At 39.0% G+C, this 24,227-nt stretch overlaps 1 protein-coding gene and 1 long non-coding RNA gene across 5 annotated transcripts in view; one reads left to right on the top strand and one right to left on the bottom strand.

Annotated features, from left to right (window-relative positions):
- Positions 1-24,227, bottom strand: part of LOC137769351 (uncharacterized) — a 141,837-nt gene that overhangs the window by 66,007 nt on the left and 51,603 nt on the right. The gene's annotated exons all lie outside the window — the stretch shown is intronic.
- The window catches only part of SLC12A1 (solute carrier family 12 member 1), a 92,506-nt gene that overhangs the window by 43,745 nt on the left and 24,534 nt on the right, over positions 1-24,227 (top strand). For both annotated transcript variants that reach the window (XM_068551082.1, XM_068551073.1), the window contains 7 exons: positions 1,362-1,463; positions 3,390-3,545; positions 7,021-7,120; positions 7,898-8,009; positions 15,649-15,789; positions 18,293-18,399; positions 23,064-23,146. In XM_068551082.1, the coding sequence (XP_068407183.1) occupies positions 1,362-1,463; positions 3,390-3,545; positions 7,021-7,120; positions 7,898-8,009; positions 15,649-15,789; positions 18,293-18,399; positions 23,064-23,146 (801 nt within the window). The remainder of the gene's footprint in view (positions 1-1,361; positions 1,464-3,389; positions 3,546-7,020; positions 7,121-7,897; positions 8,010-15,648; positions 15,790-18,292; positions 18,400-23,063; positions 23,147-24,227) is intronic.

The raw sequence follows: 24,227 nt of genomic DNA on the forward strand, positions 1-24,227 counted from the left end.
GCCAGAGTTAGAATCTCTGGTGATAAGGAATCTGATTCTTACAAGTTCCTGAAATTCACAGACCACTAAGGTTTGAGAACCACTTAGCTCAGCTCTTTCTCCTTAAGCAATAATCTCGGCTCCTCCTCCCTAAGCAGTATAGAAATAGCTACACAATCTTGGAGAGGCACATGCATCATAGTTAGCCTGCACATTCCTCACTCCTCCCTAGGGTACCACGATTGTGGGTGAGCATATTAAAGGAAAAGAAGCAAAAGGCAAGGATGATGGTACCTATGCATAGACAGGCAGAGCCAGATTCAGCAGTGCTGCCAAACAATGGGGGCTCCTCCTCATCACATAAACTCAGGAAGTGACTCTCTATATCTACACATAATCACTCTTCTGTTTATTTTTTTTAAATCTATGTTTGTTACATTTTTAAAAATTAAGTAAAAAAGTGATTATGTGTAGATGTGTTTCAATTGTGTAATTTAAACTTTAAGACTTCAAATTATTGTCCTAGACTGCATTTAAGTGATCAAAGAGCCCAAAATTTTAAAAATCGTATAAATTAAATAATACTCTCAAAGGTCACTCTTTCAGAACGCTGTAGATTAGCTTCGTGGCGCCAGCTTCGTGGCAGCTATTTTTGCCTACTTTCTTGCTGGCGTCCGTGTTCTAGATTCACACCCAGCTGCCACCTACATTTGCATCACTGAGGTTGATAGCTGTCTGATTTTCAGATAAATGAGAATGTCTCTAAATTATTTTTATATCATATAGTAAACAACCCAGCTAGGATTCAACCGTATTGGACATTTAGATACTTAGGTAAAACTTTTTTTGGCAAACCTTGAGAGGTAGAATTCTCTAGAGATGTAGAAAAGTACAAATGACTAACAAAAATTCTGAAAGTCAGAGAGAGCAAGCTGGGTATATGCAGAGATGTATCCAATTAGATGATTCTGGTGCACTGGTATTTAACTAACCTGTCACCCTGCAGAACCTTTTGATTGTATACAAAGCAGATAAAGAACACTATGTTTGGTACCTCTGAAATAGCTACAGGGGAGTTTGTCATCTGCCTGGTCTCCAAATACTCTATCCACTCCCACTCGAATCTTCTGTAGGTAGAGGTCTTGATTGTCTATATTTTCTGATTGGTAAGTTTTCTCGTTTCTTACTTTATAGAAACCCTGGCTGAAAATATATTTGTAAATGAGCGCAGCCCCAAAGAAAAATCACTAACTTCTTAAACTTTGATAGATGCTAGCTATGCTTTCAATTTCCAAATAAAGTCAAGCTTCCAGGCTATAACAGCTGTTCAGCCCCTGGTCTCATCACTCATATGTACATACTCAATTCTGCTTCGTTCACAGCGGAACTGAATACCATTGCTCCCATCATCTCCAACTTTTTCCTGGCCTCATACGCACTTATTAATTTCTCCTGCTTTCATGCCTCTTATGCCAAATCTCCAGGTAAGTTGACTTTTCAAAACTAAAATAAATCTAAGCAAACAGTTTGTCTCAATAAAATGAATTAAGTCAGTGAAAAGTGCCTGATCTGTGTTTATATGTTTCCTTATATCCTAGTGGGTGGTGTAATTCACTTTATTTTGGTAAGTTGGGGGATGACTTCTGAAATAGAAAAAGAATCATTTGAGCAATGGCCTTTTTGACCAACCATAAAGTCAATTTTCTCCTGCAGCAATAAATTATTCATTGCAAGAGAAACCACCTTTATTTCAGCAATAGAAAAACACCACCATTTATTTCCAGGGTGAAAGTGACCACAGAAGTGGAATGAATGTATGTATTTGCAACTTCCTTACTATCAATTTGTTTCCTGCCCATGGTGCAGAAGAGAAGGATGATAGTTCCCATAATTGCCTGCTGAGTGCAGTCAGTGCAAATTCACATTGAAGCTGGTGACATCCCTACACTCCTCACACTGTTGTTTAAAGTGGTGCAAAATTTCACACCAAAGAACCTTCCCCTATCTTTGTCACCCCTCACCTCTTCTTTGCTTCCACTGGCCAGTTAGAAGAAATTCTAATTTTCTTCTGCCTTTCCACCAGAATAGAGACTTGTCTTTATCAGCCCTCAGAAAGTTCTTCACTACAAGGACTTTTATCAAGGATATAAACACATCTTCACTTTATTAGGGTCTGCCAGGAACTCAAACCTCCTTTGGAAAACCTGCTGCAAATATGAAAAAATATACATGGAAGGAGAGCCTCATCCACTCAAGGCCACTAGGCTCCAGAAGATAACTGAAGAATTTTTGTTTCTGTTTTGTTGCCTTGTTTTAAATAGAGAACAGAAGGTTCTAGTCAGGGAATACAGCAGATCATAGAAATGTGTGCTGCCATACCATGTTGTGTTCATTTTTAAAAAAACAAAGTGAAGTAACTGAGGTTGGCAGGGGTAAGAGTGGAAAGGAAGGAGGAAAAGAGGAAAAACAGGAAAGCACAGAAACACACACACACACACACACACACACACACACACGAGTCAGACTGAGAAAAATAAAGGCATTTCCAGTGATGTTCTTGAAGTGCTATTTCCATCTTGTGGCCACTTTGGAAATTGCTCCTGAAGACGGAAAGTTCTGTTGTGTTTTGGCAACTCCAAATTTAAAATATGCTTTACCCGTAGACCAAATGTGCCGTTCAAATCAGAGCTCCTTTATCCTGACCATACTGTCTCCCAGCTTCTTTCATTTCAGGGAACTAATAGAACACGGAAACCCCCATGCATATATGAATGGTGAGAAATATTTTCTTTGCAAAATGCATGATAAATTAATGCATCACGTTTAAGAAGCCATTACAGAAAAATTTCTCCCTCTTTTGCCATAGATTATTATTTCTGAAAGGGCAAGCACGATACTCTTAGAGTAAAAGAAGAGCTAGCACGAAGTCAGTGGATTGACTTTTGATGACTGCTCTGCCTTCCCCATGGGAACAATAAGCCTATTGTCTTAACCTTCTCTTTCTTGAGCCACCAAGGTGTTCATCCCCCAAGCACCCGCCCCCCCCCCCCCACCAGCTACTCCCCACTCTTTCCATCTCTCCTGCCTCCTTTCAACTCTTGATGGCATAGATATCAGATGCTTAGGGATTCGTTGTTTGGGAAGACATCCTGGCATGCAGGAAGTGCGGAGGGGCTATGACTGACACATTTTCTACATTTCACAGCTTTCTTATTTGGTGTAATTACACCTTCATAGGCCAGGGACCAAGATCACAGAAAACAAATAACAGAGTTAGGAACTTGACGTAAAAGTTCTGATTTTTATGCTAGGAAAGAAACCATGTTACCTACAGTCTAATAATACACAGTGGTATGATGGTGATAGTGTGGAAGTTTTTCTTGGGCACATAGATTTTTTTTTAATTTCAGGATGGAGACCTGCATACGGTATTTACAACATGTGGGTATCTCTTTTTGGAGCTATTTTGTGCTGTGCCGTCATGTTTGTCATCAACTGGTGGGCAGCCGTCATCACCTATGTCATTGAGTTCTTCCTCTATATCTATGTGACTTACAAGAAGCCAGGTAAGATAAGATTGTATTGCAGGGGGTTTCCTAAGAACTCTCTAACTATCCATTCACTCAACAGATGTTTATTTGGCAGCTTCTATGTGTTTAGGTGTGCCATGTGTATGGTGGATATTAATAATATAATGTACTATGATAACAATAGTTAAACTCGTTGAGCACCTTAAATGTACTCACTTAATCCTCACAATAGTGCTGTATATTAGGTACTATTAGTCCCATTTTACAGATGAAGAAACTGGAGTTCAAAGAGATGACCACTTGCTGAGGTAACCGTCAGGATGGGATGGAGCTGATATGTTAACTAGAGTGTGTATGATACCAAACCCCACAAGCTGTCCACTATATCGATAACCTTCTAAAGTCCTGACAAACGAGATACAGTCCCTGTCCTCAGGAAGCACAGTCTTAACACATAAGCAATTAACTATACTACAATATAGCAAGCACTGTGAGAGTGACATGAACAAGTTGCTGAGAAAAGGAGAAGAAATGACTAACTGTGAGTAGAGATGTACAAGAAAACTTCCCTGGGCTTCCCCGGTGGCACAGCGGTTAAGAATCCGCCTGCCAATGCAGGTGACACGGGTTCGAGCCCTGGTCCGGGAAGATCCCGCGTGCCGCGGAGCAACTAAGCCCATGCGCCACAACTACTGAGCCTGCGCTCTAGAGCCCACGAGCCACAACTACTGAGCCTGCGAGCCACAACTACTGAGCCCGTGAGCCACAACTACAGAAGCCCACACGCCTAGAGCCCGTGCTCCGCAACAAGAGCAGCCACCACAATGAGAAGCCTGCGCACTGAAACGAAGAGCAGCCCCCACTCGCCACAACTAGAGAAAGCCCACGTGCGGCAACGAAGACCCAACATAGCCAAAAAGATAAATAAATAAAGTAAATAAATTTATAAAAGAAAAGAAAAGAAAACTTGCCTGGTTCGTGGCTTTTGTTCCCAGGGTCAAGCACTCAGTAGGCACTTATAAATATTTGTTGAATGAACACATAAGCTACCTTTTAAAAAAAAGGCAAGAGACTAGGATGGGTTAATCAGATAGAGCCAGGGGAGGTTATTCTAGGCAGAAGAAAAAGTGTGAGTGAAGTTAGGAAGCATGCAAGTATGTGGCATATTTAGGACGCTCCAAGGCCTTTAGCACGATGGAGTCCTCGGGTGCTGAGGAGAAGGGGCCTGAAGGTGAGCCCGGAAGGGTAGGTTGGGCCAGATAAACAAACTTAAGTGTCGTGCTAAAGAATACGGAGCAGCAGGAAGCTGCCATAGATCATTCAGTTGGATGTGAACTTTGGATGTTACCTCTAGAACCAGTGAGAAGGATGGATTGAAGCTGGGAGAGGCTAGAGATTAAGGAGTGCAGTACTCAGAGGTCCAGTCTCAGGGGTCAGACAGGCCCTGAGCCATCCTCACACTCTCCTTACCATTACTCCACAAGTAAAATAGAGAAGGTAGTAACTACTTTGGAGGGTGTGCTTTTGTTGCTTTTCTTTATCACTTTATCCATTTTTAACGTCAGGTATAATTTATGTATGGTAATATTAACCCCCTTTAGATGTACAGTCTGTAAGTTGTAACAAACTTACCCAGTCTTGTAACCAACACCACAATCAAGATAGAGGACATTTCCGTCATTGCCAAAAGATTCTGCGCAATCTCTTCCCCCCGACTTAGCCCCTAGCAACAACTTTTCTGATTTCTGTTCCTATAGCTTTGTCTTTTCCAGAGTATTATGCAGAACCATATAAAATAGTGTGTAGCCTTTGTGTGTGCTTTCTTTCACTTAACATGAGGTTTTTAGATTCATCCATGTTGTTGCAGGTAAAAGTATTTTGTTCCTTTTTGTCGTTGAGTAGTATTCCATTGTATGAATATATCTCAATTTTTTTAAAAATGTATTCACCTTTGATGGACCTTTGGGTTGTTTCCGGCTTGGGGTGATTATATCTAAAACTGCTATAAACATTCACACACAGGGCTTTATGTGGACATATGTTTTCGTTTCTCTAGGAGTGGGATTTATGATTATATAGTAAGTGTACACATAACTTTATAAGAAACTGCCAAACTGTTTTCCAAAGTAGCAGTATCATTTTCCATTCCTAACAGCAGTGAATGGAAGTCCTATTTGCTCTGCATCCTTGGTAGCACTTATTACTGTCAGTTGATTTTTGTAAAAAAAATTCTAATCGGTGTGGTTTGGTCTGCATTTTCCCGATGACTAATGATGTCAAACATCTTATTTGCCATCCACATATCTGCTTTTGTCAAGTGTCTGTTTAAATCTTTTGCCCATTTTTGGAGTTGTTTGTTTTCTTATTATTCAGTGGTAGGACCTCTTTATATATTCTAGATGCAAATCCTTTAGCAGTACATGTTTTGCAAATGTTTTCTGCAGGTCTGTGACTTGTTTTTTCATTTTCCTTACAGTTTTTTTTTGAAGAGCAGACATTCTTAATTCTTATAAAGTCTAATTTATCATGTTTTTCTTTTATGGTTGGGGTTTTGCTTCTAATCTATCTTTCCCTAATCCAAGGTTACAAACTTCTTCTGAAAGTTTTAATGCTTTAAATTTTTAATTTATGTCTCATCCATTTTGAGTTAATTTTTGTAGAGTGAGGAATGGCTCAAGGCTGATTTTTTTTTGCATATAAATATCCAATTGATTAATAGGGCTTTTAAAAGAATGAAAGAACCTAAGCTATGCTAAATGCCCAGTGCATAGTCAACACAATCAATATTAATCTTCTTTATCTCCAGATAATTATATCTCATCATTTTCCTGGCTATTCTGAGCAAGACTGCGGAGATGGTTCTGTCTGCCATCTGGGATGAATCTGTACATTCCCATCAGGGACTTCTTACAAAATTTAGAGGATCCATCTAATGTTTAATTTTTTAAATTTAAGTCAGGACATGGCAGTGCTTACCTCCCTTGTTATGAAGATTAGGTCCTAAAAAAATTAAACTAAAATGCTTGCTAAAGATTGACCCTCTTCATGGACACCTGGAAGTAAGAATTCCCGAGCTATTCAGTTTCATTATTCAAATATAAAGATTACTGCACACTGTCTTATGTATGCAGAAATGCCTCTTTTCTTTTCAGTTTAAGAATTTGTGAAGACCTCTTGAATTTATTCAGGGGCTGACCATTTTCCCAAATCTATCTGCCTGCAATGTGGTTATAACACAGCCTATCCCACCGAGTAAGGTTTCTTAGGCTGCAGCTCTAAAGTCTGATCCTTAGCTGGAAAGAGAGGTCTCACTTCTAAGAATTCACAAAGTGTTCATAGAAGGACACACTTCTCTTTCTAGGAAATACTACATTATGTTTTCTCTTACTTGGGTGTTCGTCACTGCTGACATAGCCAAGGAAAATCATAGAAGGGGGTGGCTTATAAAAATATTCACAGTATACAGAGGGAAGCTGGGTGCTTTTATGCCAGATTTCTCCTTCGTCCACAGATGTGAACTGGGGCTCCTCCACACAGGCTCTTTCCTACGTGAGTGCTTTAGACAATGCTCTGGAACTAACTACAGTGGAAGACCATGTGAAAAATTTCAGGTAAAACTGGCTTCTCAGGCATCCTGGTGTTATTTCACGTTAGAAGTAGCTTTCCTCTACGGGAGACCAATACACTAGTTACACGCTTTATGGATATATTCTAAGATAGGCAGTCTTACAAAACTGCCGCATTTTCACGACAGCACCTCCTATGAATGAGTGCTTCTTTTCTTCTACTCTGAGCTATGCTCACCCCCAGCTATAATCTCTCATAGTGCTGGCTGTCACCTTCCATGAACAGATAGAGAGGGGATCTCAGTGACATGATTTCAGAGAGATGTCCCCAAATCCCCACACACATTAATCATTGTTGCTGTCTCCATTCGGCTTAAGGCTTTGTGGCTTACTGAATTCCCTTAGGAGAAGTTACACTCTAAGTTCTTCATTAGTTATGTCTTATTTTGAATGGAACCTCAAACCACAAGCTTTGAAAGGAGGGTGAAGGAAAATAACATGAAAATACTGGTTGGAAAAGGACAGGTTGTATTGGGGATTTGGGATAGGGTATTGTCCAGAGGAAAAAGACAGGGGGAACCCAAGACTACCTTTTCCTTACTTTACATTTTTACCGTCACTAACTAAACTAAGAATGCAAAGATGGCAAGATTCGCAGGAAGTCATGATGATTCAAGACTTCTAGTGAGAAACCCAAGAAATAGGAGAGCGGTTGTCCCATTTTGCCAAGCCTTCTGTACCAGCCCATTCCATTGGGGTGGTTCTGGGCTCACAGGCTTCTTGCCATGGCCAGTTCTCACATCTTCTCTTCTCCACTTCCAGGCCCCAGTGCATTGTCTTAACAGGGGGACCCATGACAAGACCTGCTCTCTTGGATATAACTCACGCCTTTACCAAGAACAGTGGCCTTTGCATCTGCTGTGAAGTCTTTGTGGTAAGAGCCACTTCCTCCCCTGAAGGTGCTTTTTCCTCCCTGCTCACTTGTGTTCTTTTAGATGAGCCTAACAGGTACACACAGTGATTGGAGAATGGCAAGGCAGTTTGGACAAGGACGCTTTTCCTTGATTCATATAGCAAGGACTAGCGAGGGCCCATGATCCTGAATTTAAATGAGTGGATACAATGTGTTTCAGATTTCACAAGAGACCAACTAAAAGTGATAAATATTTCTAAATGATGGTCTTTGAGTCAAGGAAAAGAGAATTGGCTCAGAAATAAAATGAAATTATTTGGGGTGATAACTGTCCCCAGAAATATGAAAGGATAGAATAGAAAGGATAGAGCCAGAGAGCACTATTATATAGATTAACTGATGAGGAGAGAGCCAGACAGAATGGCCTTAAATGAAAGCATGTAGAATCTAGATTAAATATTTGGATAAACTTAATGACACTATAGATATCTAGGGAGTTAAACCAAGTTCTCCATGCCTTAGATAAATACTCAGAGCTGAATGAGTTCCTTTTTTGTTCAGGAAGTACGTGGTAGGCTAATGATAACTTATTCGTGGTTTTCCCAGGAGGTATTCAAAGTAGATGCTAAACATTTAACCATAATTACTGACCAATCACCAATCTATAAAGTGAGGAGAAAGCATTAAAATTATAACAAAATAATAAGTCTAAATTCTCCAAACCAGCTACTTCTACTTGTATTTGCACAGTGTGCTCTCACGTGCTCTCTCTCTCTCTCTGTGTATGTGTCTCCCTGTTTCTCTCTCTCTCTCATGCACACATACCACTCAAAATCCTCAACAATGCCAGTGTATTATTATCGTACTTACCTATTCTTCAAAGTATTTTCCTACAGTTTTTCTTATTTCAATCTACATAACAGGCTAGTGAGGCAGAGAGGAAAAGAAGCCCTGTTCTCACTGTACTGATTAGAAAAGTGAGATTCAGGAAAATTAAATTATGCACAGGGTCACATGACAAGAAAGAGGCAGAGCCAGCATATCGGTCCAAGTCGCCCAATTGTGCTCTGTGTTACAGTATGAGGAGAAAGCCTTAGCAGACTTGTATCCCTGAGAGTGCTGTCAGAATCAGGTACCACTCCCTAAACTTCCAATACTTGCTGGGGAATAGGGCTGTCAGGAAGCTGCGTAACCCTGCGGGCAGCCGACGGTGCAATGATGCAGGGGTTAATTCACCACATGTCATCATGACCAGCACTTAAGCATCTTTTTACACTTGGCAATACTCTAAAATGCAATATGAAGCAAGCTGGTCATATTCTCTTTCCTCTCAGTGCTTATATGATGATAACTCAAACAATATAACTCAATGTAATGATCCCGTAGTGGGTAGAGGGAATCCTACTGACTACATAAGATTGACAGGTTAAGTAATGACCAACAGTGACTCCAGAGGATTTTTTAAAATCTTATCAAGAACCCTTCTCTCATCTTTGGTGCCCTGGATTAGTGGATTTCATTTTGGCCAATAAAACACAGGAGCCAGTTTTGATGGAATATGCAGTTTGGGGGGCTTTTCTTCTCTAGCAATTTAGAGAAAACTTAGTTTAGCAGGCAATAAAATATCTTTAGGACAGGAGAAATGAACTTGGAGTATAAACAGTCATATATTAGCAAGGGAGAAAAGGTCTTTTTATAGAGATATTACTTTAAATTAACCCTTTGCTGCTTTAACTATAATAAAACAGTATGATTCTGGAATATCATTTCATGTGAAATAGGTACTTAGGTCTGTATCTCTAATGGCCCTGGTTGTTTGACATGTATATTGGACCACTTTATACATCACTATGCTGGTCCCTCTGAGTAAGGCCCAAGAGCCTTGCTCCCAGGTGCTGAGGTTCTCTTGGGGACAGAAAATAGTTACTGTATCAGTTACTGACTTTCCAGTTAGCTACCCTCTGTGAGCTCCTGGGGCTGCAGATGCTGTCAGCATTTTTCAACTCCATGCTCTGTTGTCAATCATCTTTGCAAAGAAACAGATGGAAGGGGATGTAGCGGAAGTCGACCTACCATTAAATTTTCTTTCCCAAAAGCATAGCGGTTGGTGGTTAGGCCAACCTTGTGGCAAAGGTTAAATGGTAACAATGATGTTGAGAGATAACAATTTAATTTTTAACTCTAGGAAGTTCATGCTCATGGACTTTTGAGACACACAGTCAAGTTCTGAATCACTCTTTTGCCACTTATTAGCTGTGAGTCCCTTGGGCCCATAATTTAGTCTCCCTATGCCTCAGTTTTCTCAGGTATAAAATGGGCACAATAGTGATGATGATGATGATGATATGATGATGATAGCACCTATGTTTGTTACAGGGTTGTGAGAAATCTGTAAGATAAGCTTTCTAGTAGTCAGCTCAGTGTCTGTCAAATAGTAAATGCTCAATTAATTTTAGTTGTTACTGTTGATATTGTCATTATTATGGTATATTTTCGATATGCCGTGGTTGCCATTTTCATTCTGAAAATATATCCCCTTCAACAGAAACCTGAAACACCCTCTCTTAGAGAAACCAGGTCCAAACTTTGGATCTTGGACTCTTAGGTATCCAATGGCTTGATCAGGATAGAATAGTGAGATACGCACTCCCACGCAACTAATCACCAGACAGCAGGCTCTGTGCTCCATCCCTCTGGTGACCTCCAGTTACTTGACGTGCTGACATGAAGTGCCATACACTACAAGGAAGGAGCAAGACACAGAGCTCACTGGCATTTCGATGCTGGTGGGTAGACAGAAAACACATGCCCCCAGCTGCCATTTCCTGCAAAGAGGCATTTTTAAAGGACTAGACATTGTAGCCCTACAAGCTGCTGAAGTTGAAATTAAGAATTATTCTTTTGCTGGGCCCCAAGCCCACACTGTAGCCTTCCAACTATTCAACTAACTCTTACGCTCACCCATCAGAGCCTCTTCCGACCTCTTGCCTTATTCTACTAAGCCTAAAGATTTCAGATGAGGGACCCCTCATCAGGACAAATTAGGGGATACTTTTTAAGGACTGCAGCTTGGTAACTTAAAATAATGTCTATTCTTCTCCTGTAAATTACCTTATAATAAGTCAGTGATATACTTATATCCCAGGAGCCTTTATATTCAACATGTAAGTAATTTTCTTTTTCTTGTGTGCCTCACTCCTCTCACCATATGAAGACTAGGAGTAGGATTCCACCTTCTAGCATCCCCTCGTATTTCTGAGCATAGCCAAGTTCAGTGGGCTCAGCAACAGGCAAATATTAAGTCAAGGGTTGTGATCTCCACCAATTCTACCCTATGTACCGTGGCTTAAAAAACACTGCCTTTCTTTGTCAGTTAGTTTCCTCACTTATTCATAGTAGCTGGAGAGATAGTAAAACCAATCATTGCAGATTACTTAGTTTGGACTTATGTACCCTTAATTCTCTGGGTACACTACATTCAGTTCTAAAAGTATTACACTGTCAGTTCATCAAGAGAAAAGGCATCGTGCTTCAGCAGTCACTCACTCATCTACTTCTCAGTTTTGCATTTAAAGGAAGGTTGGTTTTTTTTTTCTATTAAAACAAATATACTTTAAATACGGAAAGGTGGCCCAATTGATCTTGGATTTAAAATGCCAATTAGATAAAGTCATTATTGCCAGAAAATGCAACACTTACTTCTCTTCTAAATTTTGTCTTAAAACTGCAAAAGGCTTTCAAGTTTACAGTGGCATCTTTTATTAAGTACATTGTGTTGTGTTGGCTGAAAAATAAGATTTTTTTTTTTAGATTGCTTCTATTTTTTATTTTGAAGCGTTAAGAAAAATATTAGGTTGAATCATGTGAAATTTACATTTTTGGATGTCAAAAGCTGTTGAATATTGGCAATTTCATATGACGAAACTATAGTCAATAAAACAACACCCATATTCTACTTCTCCTAATTAACAACAGTTAGCATTTTTCTTAGATGCTTCCACTCACTTTTTAAATGAAATAAACCATTGCACATCAAGCTAAAGTCCCCTTTATAGCTGCTCAGCCCCAGGGATCTCTCTGTCTCCAAAGGCAATGTTATCTGAGTTTGATTGATTTTCTTCTAGTCATTTCACCTATGTGTACCAAGATGTAGATCTATTTTGATTAATGTTTTCCTACTCATTAATATTCTTTAAACCTTGATTGTCCTGTTCTCCCCTCTCACTGTAAAGAAGAAAAGGAATAACTTTTGACCAGCTTCCTCATATAGATCCCCTTTTAACAAGATATCACCCTGTTACCCTTTCTCTCTCTCTCTTTTTTTTGGAAAATTTACAAAATATCTTAATAAAACCTAAAATTCTCTTTGAATTCAAAGAATCTCTTAAGAAAATTAGAAAATTCAGGTAAGACAACCAACTTTTAACTCTACGGCTCATGGAGGGCAGTTCAAGCATAGATAACCCAGGGAAAATTAAAATTTCCATTTTTTTTTTTTCTATTGTCATCCTTCTTTTAATCTCAACTTTCACCTCCGTCTAGAAGAAAATGCTTTTTTTAGATGAATTTATTCTTTTATAGTCATTAAGTCTCTGTCATGATGTTAATAAAATAATGACATGACACAATACGGGAAGAATGAAGTGACCTATGACTGGGCACTAGGATGCATGGTGAAATGAAATATGCACCAAATCAGAAAAGGAAAAATTTTCTTTCCCACAGTTCCAACCAGAGAGGCAAGGAAAGCAAAGCAAAGACAGAGCAATAAGACTCTTAATGTTTTAAAATGTAAGAGTTGGAAAGAACACTGCATTTGGCCCAAATTCCTCTATTTGATCCCAATAATATTGGAAACCCTTTGCAAATTCTTTTTCATCATATTCATTTATTTGAAGTAATGTCACATCAGTTTCTTCTCCAGACTAAATAATTAGAATTCCTTTACCCCTTTCTCAATCAATGTCAAAGTTATAATATATACAAAAATTTTAGAGCTTCTTTGTTCAAACCCTGAATTAACTTATATACTCGTATTTTGGATCCTAACTGAGCTAACCTCTATAATATTTTAATTGGGTGGTTAAATTCATTTTTGTGACTATGACGTATTTGACTGTTGAATAATTATATTCCAGTGTGTCTTCCCTTTCTGTTACTTTGCTTTTTCCATACTACATTTGTATTGTAGCCTTGCCTCACATTAATACGTGTGTTACAAGGATATTATAATTGCTTTTAGCCAAGAGAGATTCTACGTGAAATATTTTTATGACTTCTCAATACGGCAAATTTAGGCACTAAAGTAAATCTCTCTGTCACAATTAATGTTTAATTTGGATTTCTGTAATACTAAAAGATATATATTAGACTATATTTATTTAAATAAATGCCAGTTTCCCCAGGGGTTCAAAGTCATTGTGGTACAACTCAATATACTCATAGTCTGATACCTTTCCTAGCTGTTGGTTATTCTTCTGTGTCATGGCTGTTGTTACCATTCAGCTTCATTGAATAAAATATTTCTTCTTTCTTTTGCAATTGATGGTGTCTAGGATGACCAAGAAGGACTAGTGGTTGAAATGCATTGACAGTTAGAACCCTGAGCAAAATTTGATCTATAATGACATATGTTTCCTCAGGCTAGGTCTTCTGGTTTAATAACTATCCTTCCTATGCCTTTACCTTCTCCATCTTCATTGGAGGTTCTTATTTTTTAACTGTAATGTAAGTTATCCAAACTGTTTTGATATGTTGGTAAGTTCTAGAAAACATTCTGGTAAAAATAAGTGCAAAAAAGAATCTGACCCAATTTAAATAGAATGTTAAAATGGAAGTGACCCCAGAGAATACTAGTGTTGTATAATAGACATATAATATGTGCCACAAATGTAATTTAAAATTTTCTAGCAGCCAATTAAAAAAAGTAAAAAGAAACAGGTAAATGCAATGCATCCAGATTATTATCATTTCAATATACAATCAGTATTAAAGTATTAATGAGATATTTTACATTCTTTTTTTCATACTAAGGCTTCAAAGTCCAGTGTATGTTTTACATTTCCAGTACCTCTGTGTATGGACTAGTCACATTTCAAATGCTCAATATCAACATGTGCATAAGGGCTAATCATACTGGACAGTGATGGCCTAGACAATTTCCTTATTCTTATAAATGCAGAGCCCACATTGAGAGAAAACAAATGGCATACCCAGAGTATCAGCTAGACAGTGCCAAGAGCCAAATCTAAACCCTACACTCTAGCTCCCAGTTGAGCACTCTTTCAGCTCTGTTGTAGAACAGACACAGTGGTGGAATAAGGTCTGGGACTTCAACAAGATTGTGAGGACTCTTTTATTATAATAAGAATCAACTTTGGATGAGCACTTACTATATTCCAGACATCATACTAGGTAGTTTATCATGACTGCTTGAGATGACTTTGCAGGATAGCTATTTGATCCGTTTCCAGAATAACTTATCAAAGCTCAGACATCATTAACTACCTCCAAAGTGGCCAAATTTAGAACCCAAGTTCCGTCTGACCACAAAACCTGATATCTTTTTCATACACACCACGCCCTTTCTCTCCAATCCAAGACCCTCTAAGACTACAACTCCAGGCATGATCTGAGGACGAGCAGCATCTGTGTCATCTGGGAGTCTGTTAGAAATGCAGAATCTTAAGCCCCATTCCAGTCCTGCTCACTGCCTTTTACCAAGATCTGAGGTGGTTAGTAAGAAATCTAAGACAATTCAATAAAATACCAAATCTCTCTATGAATTGAAAGAATTTCCCAGGAAAATAGTAGATTTCTACCTTTGTCAGGCACATGGTAGATAATCAGAAATACCTTTGGGATTGATTTGAAACATGCAAAGACTAGCGCTAGCTTGGACATTTAAGGAAGAAGAAACAGGAACAGAAATCTTAATTAAAATGAGCTTCCAGAACTCAAATCTTGAAATTATAAAATGCTTCATCTACCACCGCAACACCTGCCTCCTTCTCTCTTAATCTGTTCTTCCTATGCCATAGGTATGTGAATTTCTAATCCCACCAACCTCACTGAGTAGTGGGAAATGTTAATTCGAATAGGAGTATGTCAACATTACACAGGGAAAAGTGGTACAAAGGTGTCTTCACCATACACAGAAAGCAATGAACGGGCCTAATCGAATTGTCAAGATGTGGTAGTTCCTGCCAGGATTTGCAACTCACCATATTTTGGCTCCCAAGAGTGCTGTCACATTTCCTGAAACTGGGCGCTAGCTGAGATTTCCTTGGTGTTCCTAAATGTGGCTCTCGCTATTGAGTTGAAGGTTGATTGTGAATTTATCCTCAACTTCTTCAATCACATTTTCAGTATTTTTCTCATGTGCCATGATGCCCTCAGCTCTTCCTTTCGACATGAGGCAGTTAATTAAGTAGGTGCTAATACATCTAGACATTCTGCATGGAAATTGAAAAATGTGAGCAACCCAGCTCCTCTCCAGAAGGTTGAATTTCTGTGAATCCTGTTTAGTGAGGTGTTTTCCCCTCTTTCCCATTTCTTAACTCAATGCGGGCATTGCTGGCTATTTTTGTCCTTTAGAAAACAACAGCAGTGTGATGTATAATAGCAGGGCTTCTAACCAATATCTGATTGTGTCGTACAGGGACCGCGCAAGCTGTGTGTTAAAGAGATGAACAGTGGCATGGCAAAAAAGCAGGCCTGGCTTATAAAAAACAAAATCAAGGCTTTTTATGCAGCAGTGGCGGCAGATTGTTTCAGGGATGGTGTCCGAAGTCTCCTTCAGGTAAGGCTGGCATTGAGGGAATGAGGACAGAGGCAAAAGACAATTAGCACTCCATTTTAATGAAGCTCCCAAATGGAATGGCTCCAGTTAGGCAGACTAGCATCAGAGATCAATGCAGATGGTTAAGGAATTCATTTTGAATTCCTGGGGATAGGCAAAGCTAAAACAGAAGCAGAGAGGTTCTATTACAATGAACTATGAGTGATTCACTGGAAATGGAAAATGAGGTTGCCTTTGGCCAACAGCATATATTCTGTCCCCATACTTATTGAAATGCAAATTTGTTCTGATCGTTGACGACATTCAAGATCCTATTAAAACTTCAAACTATTTTTACATCTCATACTGAATATAGCAATGCTCAAGTCAGGCATTCTTTTCCTTTTTTCTTTTGCAAATGGTGTGAGGGCAGCTGCAAGACTGGACTAAATAAATTCCTGGTGATCCCGGGCATAAAATCTCCCTCTCCTCCTAAATTATTTCCAGAATGTTAAATAAAATGTAATAATATCTGTGGTTCAACACTAAAACCCACAGTCCTTCCATCTTTTTTCCCTTATTCTTTCCTTTTTCCTCACCTTCTATAATAAATATATAGAGTCTTTCCCTAGTTCTGATTTTCATAATTTAGAGTGCCAGGGAATCCTAAAACAATCCAAGAGAAACTCAGAAATTATAGGGCTTGGCTTTCTAATAATTTGGGCTTTAATATGGTTGGAAAAACCTGATTCTACATATACTAAATGATGTATTTAGCTTTCAGAATTGCCACCTACAGGAGTGTCAAAATTCAGGACTGCTTCCAGGTAACTCTGATGGCTTATACAGGCAAGAAAGAAAACATGTTGATTAAATTGTAATATTTTGGAGAGTAAGAGTATTTGATGCATTTCTGTCTGCAGAGAAACCATTTCTGAAAGATCTAGTACCCCCATGAGTCTCTTTTCATCTGTTTTTAATTTGATAAACCACAGAAATAGGTGTCATTGCAAGATGCTGATTTTTCTTTCAGTAGTGAGTTACTTTTCAGTAGCTCTTTGGTTAAATATGTTGGGAAGGTTACACATTTAATGTAAAATTATCATGGAAGATTAGTAAAATAATAAATTTCAACTAGGAATGAGAGGACAGACACAAAATAAGAAGAGGGAGTGAAAGGACATTGGTATGGAAAACAATTCATATGCTAATCCAAAAGAAATTGTAAAAAATTTCGACAGTGCATAAAGCTTGTTCACCTGAATTTCTTCAAAGAAAAATGGTGGAGTACAGAGGGGTCATGACAAAAAGGGCAGGACAGAGTGGCACTAAAGGGAAGCACTGACAACTACAGCATTTTGAATAAAGAAATAACGGTATCAATGACCACATCCCCAAACTGCAGTCATGGAGAAGACTACATCCATACTGCCGTGCATCTGCCAGGGGCCAGATGACAGCTCTAAGGAGCTGTTCTGCTACCTGTACATTTCTAAGGGCAATACACCAAATGTGGTGGAGGCAAAGTTTATTCCAGGAACCCTCCATCAATGCCTATCTCTTTCCACTTGCTACTGTCCCCTCTAAAATACCCCCCTCGATCATTTGTTTCACTCTTCCCATAACCCAGAATATCCTTCCTTCACTTCCACGGCTCTCCTTACCTTTACTTGGCAACATCTAACCAACCTGCAAGATCCAAAACAAATGCCACCTCTCCCATGAAACCATTCATGAATCCTTAGCTGGAATTCAAATTTTCTTCCTTTATGATTCCATATGATTTCCTACTGCATTTGCACTTGAATTATAATTATTATATATCTCCTCACCTCAACCTTATTCTAAGCTCCTTCAGGCCAAAGAATATGCCTCACTACTCTCTCACAGCACCTAACACAGCACTTTGCAATTAATAGGTGCTCAGCAATATTGCCGGATTAAATTTAATTAACTGGAAGCCGTATTCTGTCATCTAATGGGGGTAGTGAAACTTCTGATATGGAAGATGGCTATTCATGATACTGTCATGTAAGAGATTTAGGTTCTGGAAACATAGTTCAGTTATTCTTCAATAAATAATGTAAGTAGAAGTTTCAGCCATCCTTCTATATAAGAACTTTCCAAACGTGGATTTTATTGCTAATGACATTATGGATACAGCAGGTGGAAATGAGCTTTGAACCACTAAGTTACAACACGCACGCCAACAGATAAGCCGACCCTCACTTGATTTTAAATTACTGAACCATTTTAATGAGTGTATCAGAAGAAATGCAAATGACTGCTAATTTAGAAAAGCTTCATTTCTGTCATTTAAAATCCATTTATGGCTGAGATGATTTAGAACTCATCTTTCTATTTTATGCTTGAGTACAGGCATGAAGGACATACACTAAAATGTAATCTAATCTTCAGAATCTTCAAACATTACTTCAGTGCTCTTTTGGACATTATTTTTCATTTGCAGTGGTAGTTTCCTGGCCTGGTAAGGATTGTCCATGTGTTTATCTCCTCTGTTTAGGCCTCAGGCTTAGGAAGAATGAAACCAAACACTCTGGTGATCGGATATAAAAAAAACTGGAGGAAGGCTCCCCTGACAGAGATTGAAAACTACGTGGGAATCATACAGTAAGTGATGGCTTTCAAGACGTGCTCTTGTTTATAAAGCACTAACAAGGGCAGTACATAACTGACACTGTTGTACAGAATAAATTGCCTGAGAAGAAGACATTCCCCTGGTACTCTGAATTCTTTACCAAAGTGAGAAAACATTGCCAGTATAATAGAACTTGAGGGAATCATAGCATCAGAGGAGGCAGGGTTGGGGAAATTTGGTGTCAAAGAAAAAGGTAAATATTAAGAGCTACAATCTTAAAACCTATTTATAAGAGCAAAAGCAAAGGACAACTAGGTAAGGAAGGAATCGTTCTTTCAAAACACTTGGATCTTCGGTTGACTGGTGTGCTCAATTCAGTCGTTGTCTTATCCCGAGCCTTGGATAATGAGTTCACTACCCCAGAGCCTCAAGCTCTCCCTTTGCTGAGGTAGCAGTGTTGGTTTATAGACAAAAAGTGAGTTTTAAAAGGTATGTGACATCTAATATCTAAAAATTGAAGAAGTCTTGGGAAAGGGATAATAATGATAATCCTTAAAAGACTAGCCGGTGCCAGGCTAATGTCCTTAACATGAATTATCCCACTTAATTCTCACAAGAAGCGTTTGAAGTAAGTACTTCAAATGGGAAGTACTGTTCCCATTTTTAAAGTAGAGACACAGACATTAAAAATTAAGTAAAATGGGGCTTCCCTGGTGGCGCAGTGGTTGAGAATCTGCCTGCCAATGCAGGGGACACGGGTTCGAGCCCTGCTCTGGGAAGATCCCACATGCCGCGGAGCAGCTGGGCCCGTGAGCCACAATTACTGAGCCTGCACGTCTGGAGCCTGTGCTCCGCAACAAGAGAGGCCGCGATAGTGAGAGGCCCGCGCACCGCGATGAAGAGTGGCCCCCGCTTGCCGCAACTAGAGAAAGCCCTCGCACAGAAATGAAGACCCAACACAGCCAATAAATAAAAATAAAAAATAAAAAAAAATTAAGTAAAATGCAGAAAATGACAGAGTCTTATAAGTGACAAAGCTGGAATTCTGACCCAGGACCAACTGAATTCAAAGTTTAAACTAATGATCCCAATGCTATGCGACCTCCAAAAGTATATATATACACAAAGTATTACCTGGCTTGGTTCCTTCTTTTGAGTAAGAGAAAACAAATTCTACACGTACAGAGAAGCTCAGGGTGTCCTCAGTGACATTCTAGAAAATTGAGCCTTTCTTCCAGGCTTGAACATACTTAACCAGCTTTGCCTCAAGGGGGGCAACGTTAGCTACCCCTAACAGCCGTCTTTTGTGTTAACAGCTCTGAAAATGGAAGATTTCCTCTGTCTGGGTTCTGACTTCGCTCTGATTTCATACCACAGGGCGGAGAACGTGCTGAGAGGTCTGGCTGCCCTTAAACATGCATAATACACAGGAAAGAAATCCTCATCCCTGCAAAGCAAGCATATACGCAGTGCTCCTTATACCAGGATCTGTCCTCTGGCCCCTGCTAGAATGAGCATCACATTTACCATTATTTGGGGGAGATTTAGGGAACATAACAAAAGTATTCTAATATTAGTTCTATTAAAAAGAAGCATGGGGCTTCCCTGGTGGCGCAGTGGTTGAGAGTCTGCCTGCCAATGCAAGGGACACGGGTTCGAGCCCTGGTCTGGGAAGATCCCACATGCCGCGGAGCAACTAGGCCCGTGAGCCACAACTACTGAGCCTGTGCGTCTGGAGCCTGTGCTCCACAACAAGAGAGGCCGCCATAGTGAGAGGCCCACGCACCGCGATGAAGAGTGGCCCCCACTTGCCGCAAGTAGAGAAAGCCCTCGCACAGAAACGAAGACCCAACACAGCCAAAAATAAATAAATAAACAAGTAAATAAAGGAGTTCCTTAAAAAAAAAAAAAAAAAGCATAAGAAAATAATTTTCATCTTCTGAAATTGTATGCATTACTGACCAAACAGACATTCACTTAACAGTCCTCTTAACCTGGGGAACCCATGTATTAAATGTATCCTCCTGAATTGTGTTCCCTAAACATATAATAAGGCTGGATGCCACGTGCTGCTATCTGGCTTCTGCTGGTGCTCTAAGTTCAGTAGGTTAAGGCTAAACCAGGTGATCAGGGACAGAATTTTGCCAGGCTTAGCAAACAGCATTTTGATATATTTTAAATCACACTCAGTTGCTGACTAGACATTCTTAGAAACGCATTAGATCCACACTCTGTCATCCAGATTCTTCAGTAAAATGTTGTCCTCACCTTTGGGAACAAAAAAGGGTGGAGCAAATAGGAAGAAATATGTGAACCTTCAGTCAAAGAGTCCATCAGTTGATACAAAATTATCTGAGTTCGTCTTCCAAACTCCCTACCATCCAAAACATTGTAAAAATTCAAAGGACCAAAATAATCAAACCCAGTAATATCAAGCTGAGGAGACTTCTGGCTTTTATACCACATTAATGATTGGTCTTCTTGGTAATAAAGTTCAGTGTTAAGGTGGCTCAGATTTGTAATAGTATAAAACTTAGCTGGTTTGGTGAAGTTAAATGACTTTATTACAACAGCACTGGGGTCAGTCAATACAGAAGGAAGAAAATCAGACATCCATGCTGTATTTCCCTTTCTAACTTTTTCGTTCTGTTCTGTTTTATGATGTAAAGCACAGTATTATTATTAACATAAAGGGGTATCACTACAATAGTACAATATTTTACCATTTTTCTTTGACTAAAAGATTTTAAATTTCTGTAATATTCTTAAGTATGGTTTAATTTTAATTAAAATAATTGTATTAGTTTCCATGGGCTGCCATAAAAAATTACCTCAAACTTAATGACTTAAAACAACACAAATGTGTTAGCTTACAAATACATAGGTTAAAAGTCTGAGACTCAGAAAGAGAAAGACAAATACCATATGGTATCACTCATACGTGGAATCTAAAATATGACACAAATGAACGTATTTACAAAACAGACAGACTCATGGACTTAGAAAACAAACTTAGGTTTAGTTACCAAAGGGGAAAGGGGGTGAGGGAGGGATAAATTAGGAGTTTGGTACTAGTAGATAACAAACTACTATTTATAAAATAGATGAACAACAAGGTCCTACTGGACAGCACAGGGAACTATATTCAATATCCTCTAATAAACCATAATGGAAAAGAATATGAAAAAGAATATATATATATATATAACTGAATCACTTTGCTGTACACCAGAAACAAATAAAACATTGTAAGTCAACTATACTTCAATTTTATAAAAAAGCTCAGACACTAACTTCCTGAGCTGGAATCAAGGTGTGGGCTGAGCTGTTTTCCCTTCTGGAGGCTCTAGGAGAGAATTCCTGGGCTTGCCTTTTCTAGGTTCTAGAGGCTGCCCACTGCTCATGGCCCCTGCCTCCATCCGCAAAGCTCTTGATGTGTCAAGTCCTTCTCACACCACATTATTCTGACCTCCTCTTCTGCCTCCCAATTTCACTTTTAAGGACCCTTGTGATTACACTGGGCCCACCCACATTATCCAGGATAGATAGTCTCCCCGTCTCATGGTCCTTAACCTAATCACATCTGCAAAGTCCTTTCTGCCACGTAAAGTAACATATTCATAGGTTCCAGGGATTAGAATGTGGATGCCTTTGGGGATCCACAATTATTCTGCCTAACGCAGAATCCAGATATTTTTTGTGGAACACACTGTCTACTTTTTATAATCAAGGACACCTCAAACAAGATTTATCAGAAATTTACCTTGTGGCACTTTTGCTAGAATGGATCTATTTTTTTAAGTGAAGTTCACTTACGGTTCAAATTTTGAATGGATATTCATATTATACTGAACTTATTTATATCACTATTTGAAAATTCAGGTTTACTTTGGCTAGAGACTTGTTTGCATATCGTGAGACAATCACAAACTGCATTGTTTCTGGGAAAGGACAACCGAACGGAAAGGTTCCTTGGGCTTCGTTCAATCCATAAACGATTGAACAAGGGAACTCCCAAGGAGAATATTTCAAATGAACTCAAAGTACTAATCAGTTTGCCAAATATTTAAGGGCAAAGAAAAAATGTTCTGCGAGAGCACAGTTAAAAGAGCAAGGCTTTCTTTCCCTTCTAGATAATCTAATTCCATTGGGTTGGGTTTAGAGAAGGCACAACTGCCAATTTCAACAGGATAGAGTTGCCATGAAAAAGTGTTGCTTCAAATGGTCTCTCCAGAGTCAATGATAAAAGTTCCCTAGAGGAACTGGAGACGTTTTTAATTGGGAACTTGATGTCCAAAATGTTGTAGGATTCCTCCTCAATGGGTAAGAGGTTTGACTGATAATTTCAAAGGCTCTTTGCAGCCTTGAAACTTCTGTTCTAAATATTTCAGCAATTGTTTTGTTTACATTAGAAAAGAATCAAGTATTTTAAATAATCAAAATTCTAATCTTAATCAAAATTCTAGTTGATGGTATTGTTTGAAAAAGAGTTAGTTACCTTTACTCAAAATACATTTTTAAAAGACATCAAGGGAAAACAAACAAACAGAAAAGGCTATCAGCTCCTGGCTATGTTTGAAAGTGAATTTTTGTAGTTTAATTACATTAAAATCCTAGAAGCAAGTTCAGTATTAGTCCAAATCTTGAGGATTAAAGGAGTCATTTAAATCACTAACCATTTTGCTTCCACTTTCAGTGATGCGTTTGATTTTGAGATTGGTGTTGTCATAGTCAGAATCAGCCAAGGGTTTGACATCTCCCAGGTTCTTCAGGTGCAAGGTATGTATTTTCTTTACTCAACCAATAGATATTCATTGAGCACCTACTCCCTGCCTGGCATTGTTCTAGGTTCTGGGGATAGCACAGTACCCAATACAGACAAAATCCCCAACAGTGCAGCTAACGTTCTTGTGCTGACACGAGGTGTGTACACTTTCCCAGTGTTTTCCTCATTGCTAATGCAAGTGGCCTTTGTCCTGCTAACCAAAAATATAGAATCATTCAGGGCAGATATCAATTATTCTTCTCGTCACAAAACCACAAAGCTAGCATCACTAAAAAGAAATACCTTTGGTAAAATAAACTGCCAAATTGATTTTTGCAAGATGTTTCAGAAAATGAAGATTGTTTCCTCAGAAAACCATGTATTTTGTTTTCAAGAGTCTATGATCTGGTTTGTAGCTAACATGGAAATGAGCCTGAATGTATCATGCTGTGAATCACCAATCTAAGTCAGAGGCAGAAACGCTAATTCAGTTTAGTGATTCTGGTTTTTCCCTGTAGAGGAGTCCATATACTACTTGTTTAGTCTTAGAGTTTAAACACATCCTCTCGTGTATGGAGTGAAGGACACACCTAAAGAGTCGCTAAAATATTAAGATAGAACTCTAATCCATTACTTATCTCTTTAGCTAAACTTCACAATAGAGTCCACTGACAAGATGACACTAAAACAAAAGGTACCTCTTGTGTACCAGGCATGGTGTATATGTCAGCGCTGGGTAGACTAAGACTAACAAGAGTCTGTAATCTCAAGACACTCACAGCCCCATGATGGAAATGGGTGTACTGTTAGTGTGATAATAGGGTATTATGGGAAAGAGAAAAGGGGCACTTAACTCCAAAAGGCTTCCTGGAGGAAATTACCTTTGATTTTAGATCTAGTGGATGAGTAGGAGTTAACCAGGCAATGTTGGGAGAGAGGAAAATGAGAGTTTGAGCAACAGTATTCCTGGCAAAGAGGAGAGCATTAGCAAAGATGTGAAGACACAGGAATATGGAGGAATGGGGTATATGGGCAACCGAAAGCAGATTCATGTAACTGAAGTGAAAAGTATGGGGCTTCCCTGGTGGCTCAGTG

Source organism: Eschrichtius robustus, chromosome 1 (assembly GCF_028021215.1).
Source record: "Eschrichtius robustus isolate mEscRob2 chromosome 1, mEscRob2.pri, whole genome shotgun sequence".
NCBI classification, from domain to species: Eukaryota; Metazoa; Chordata; class Mammalia; order Artiodactyla; family Eschrichtiidae; genus Eschrichtius; species Eschrichtius robustus.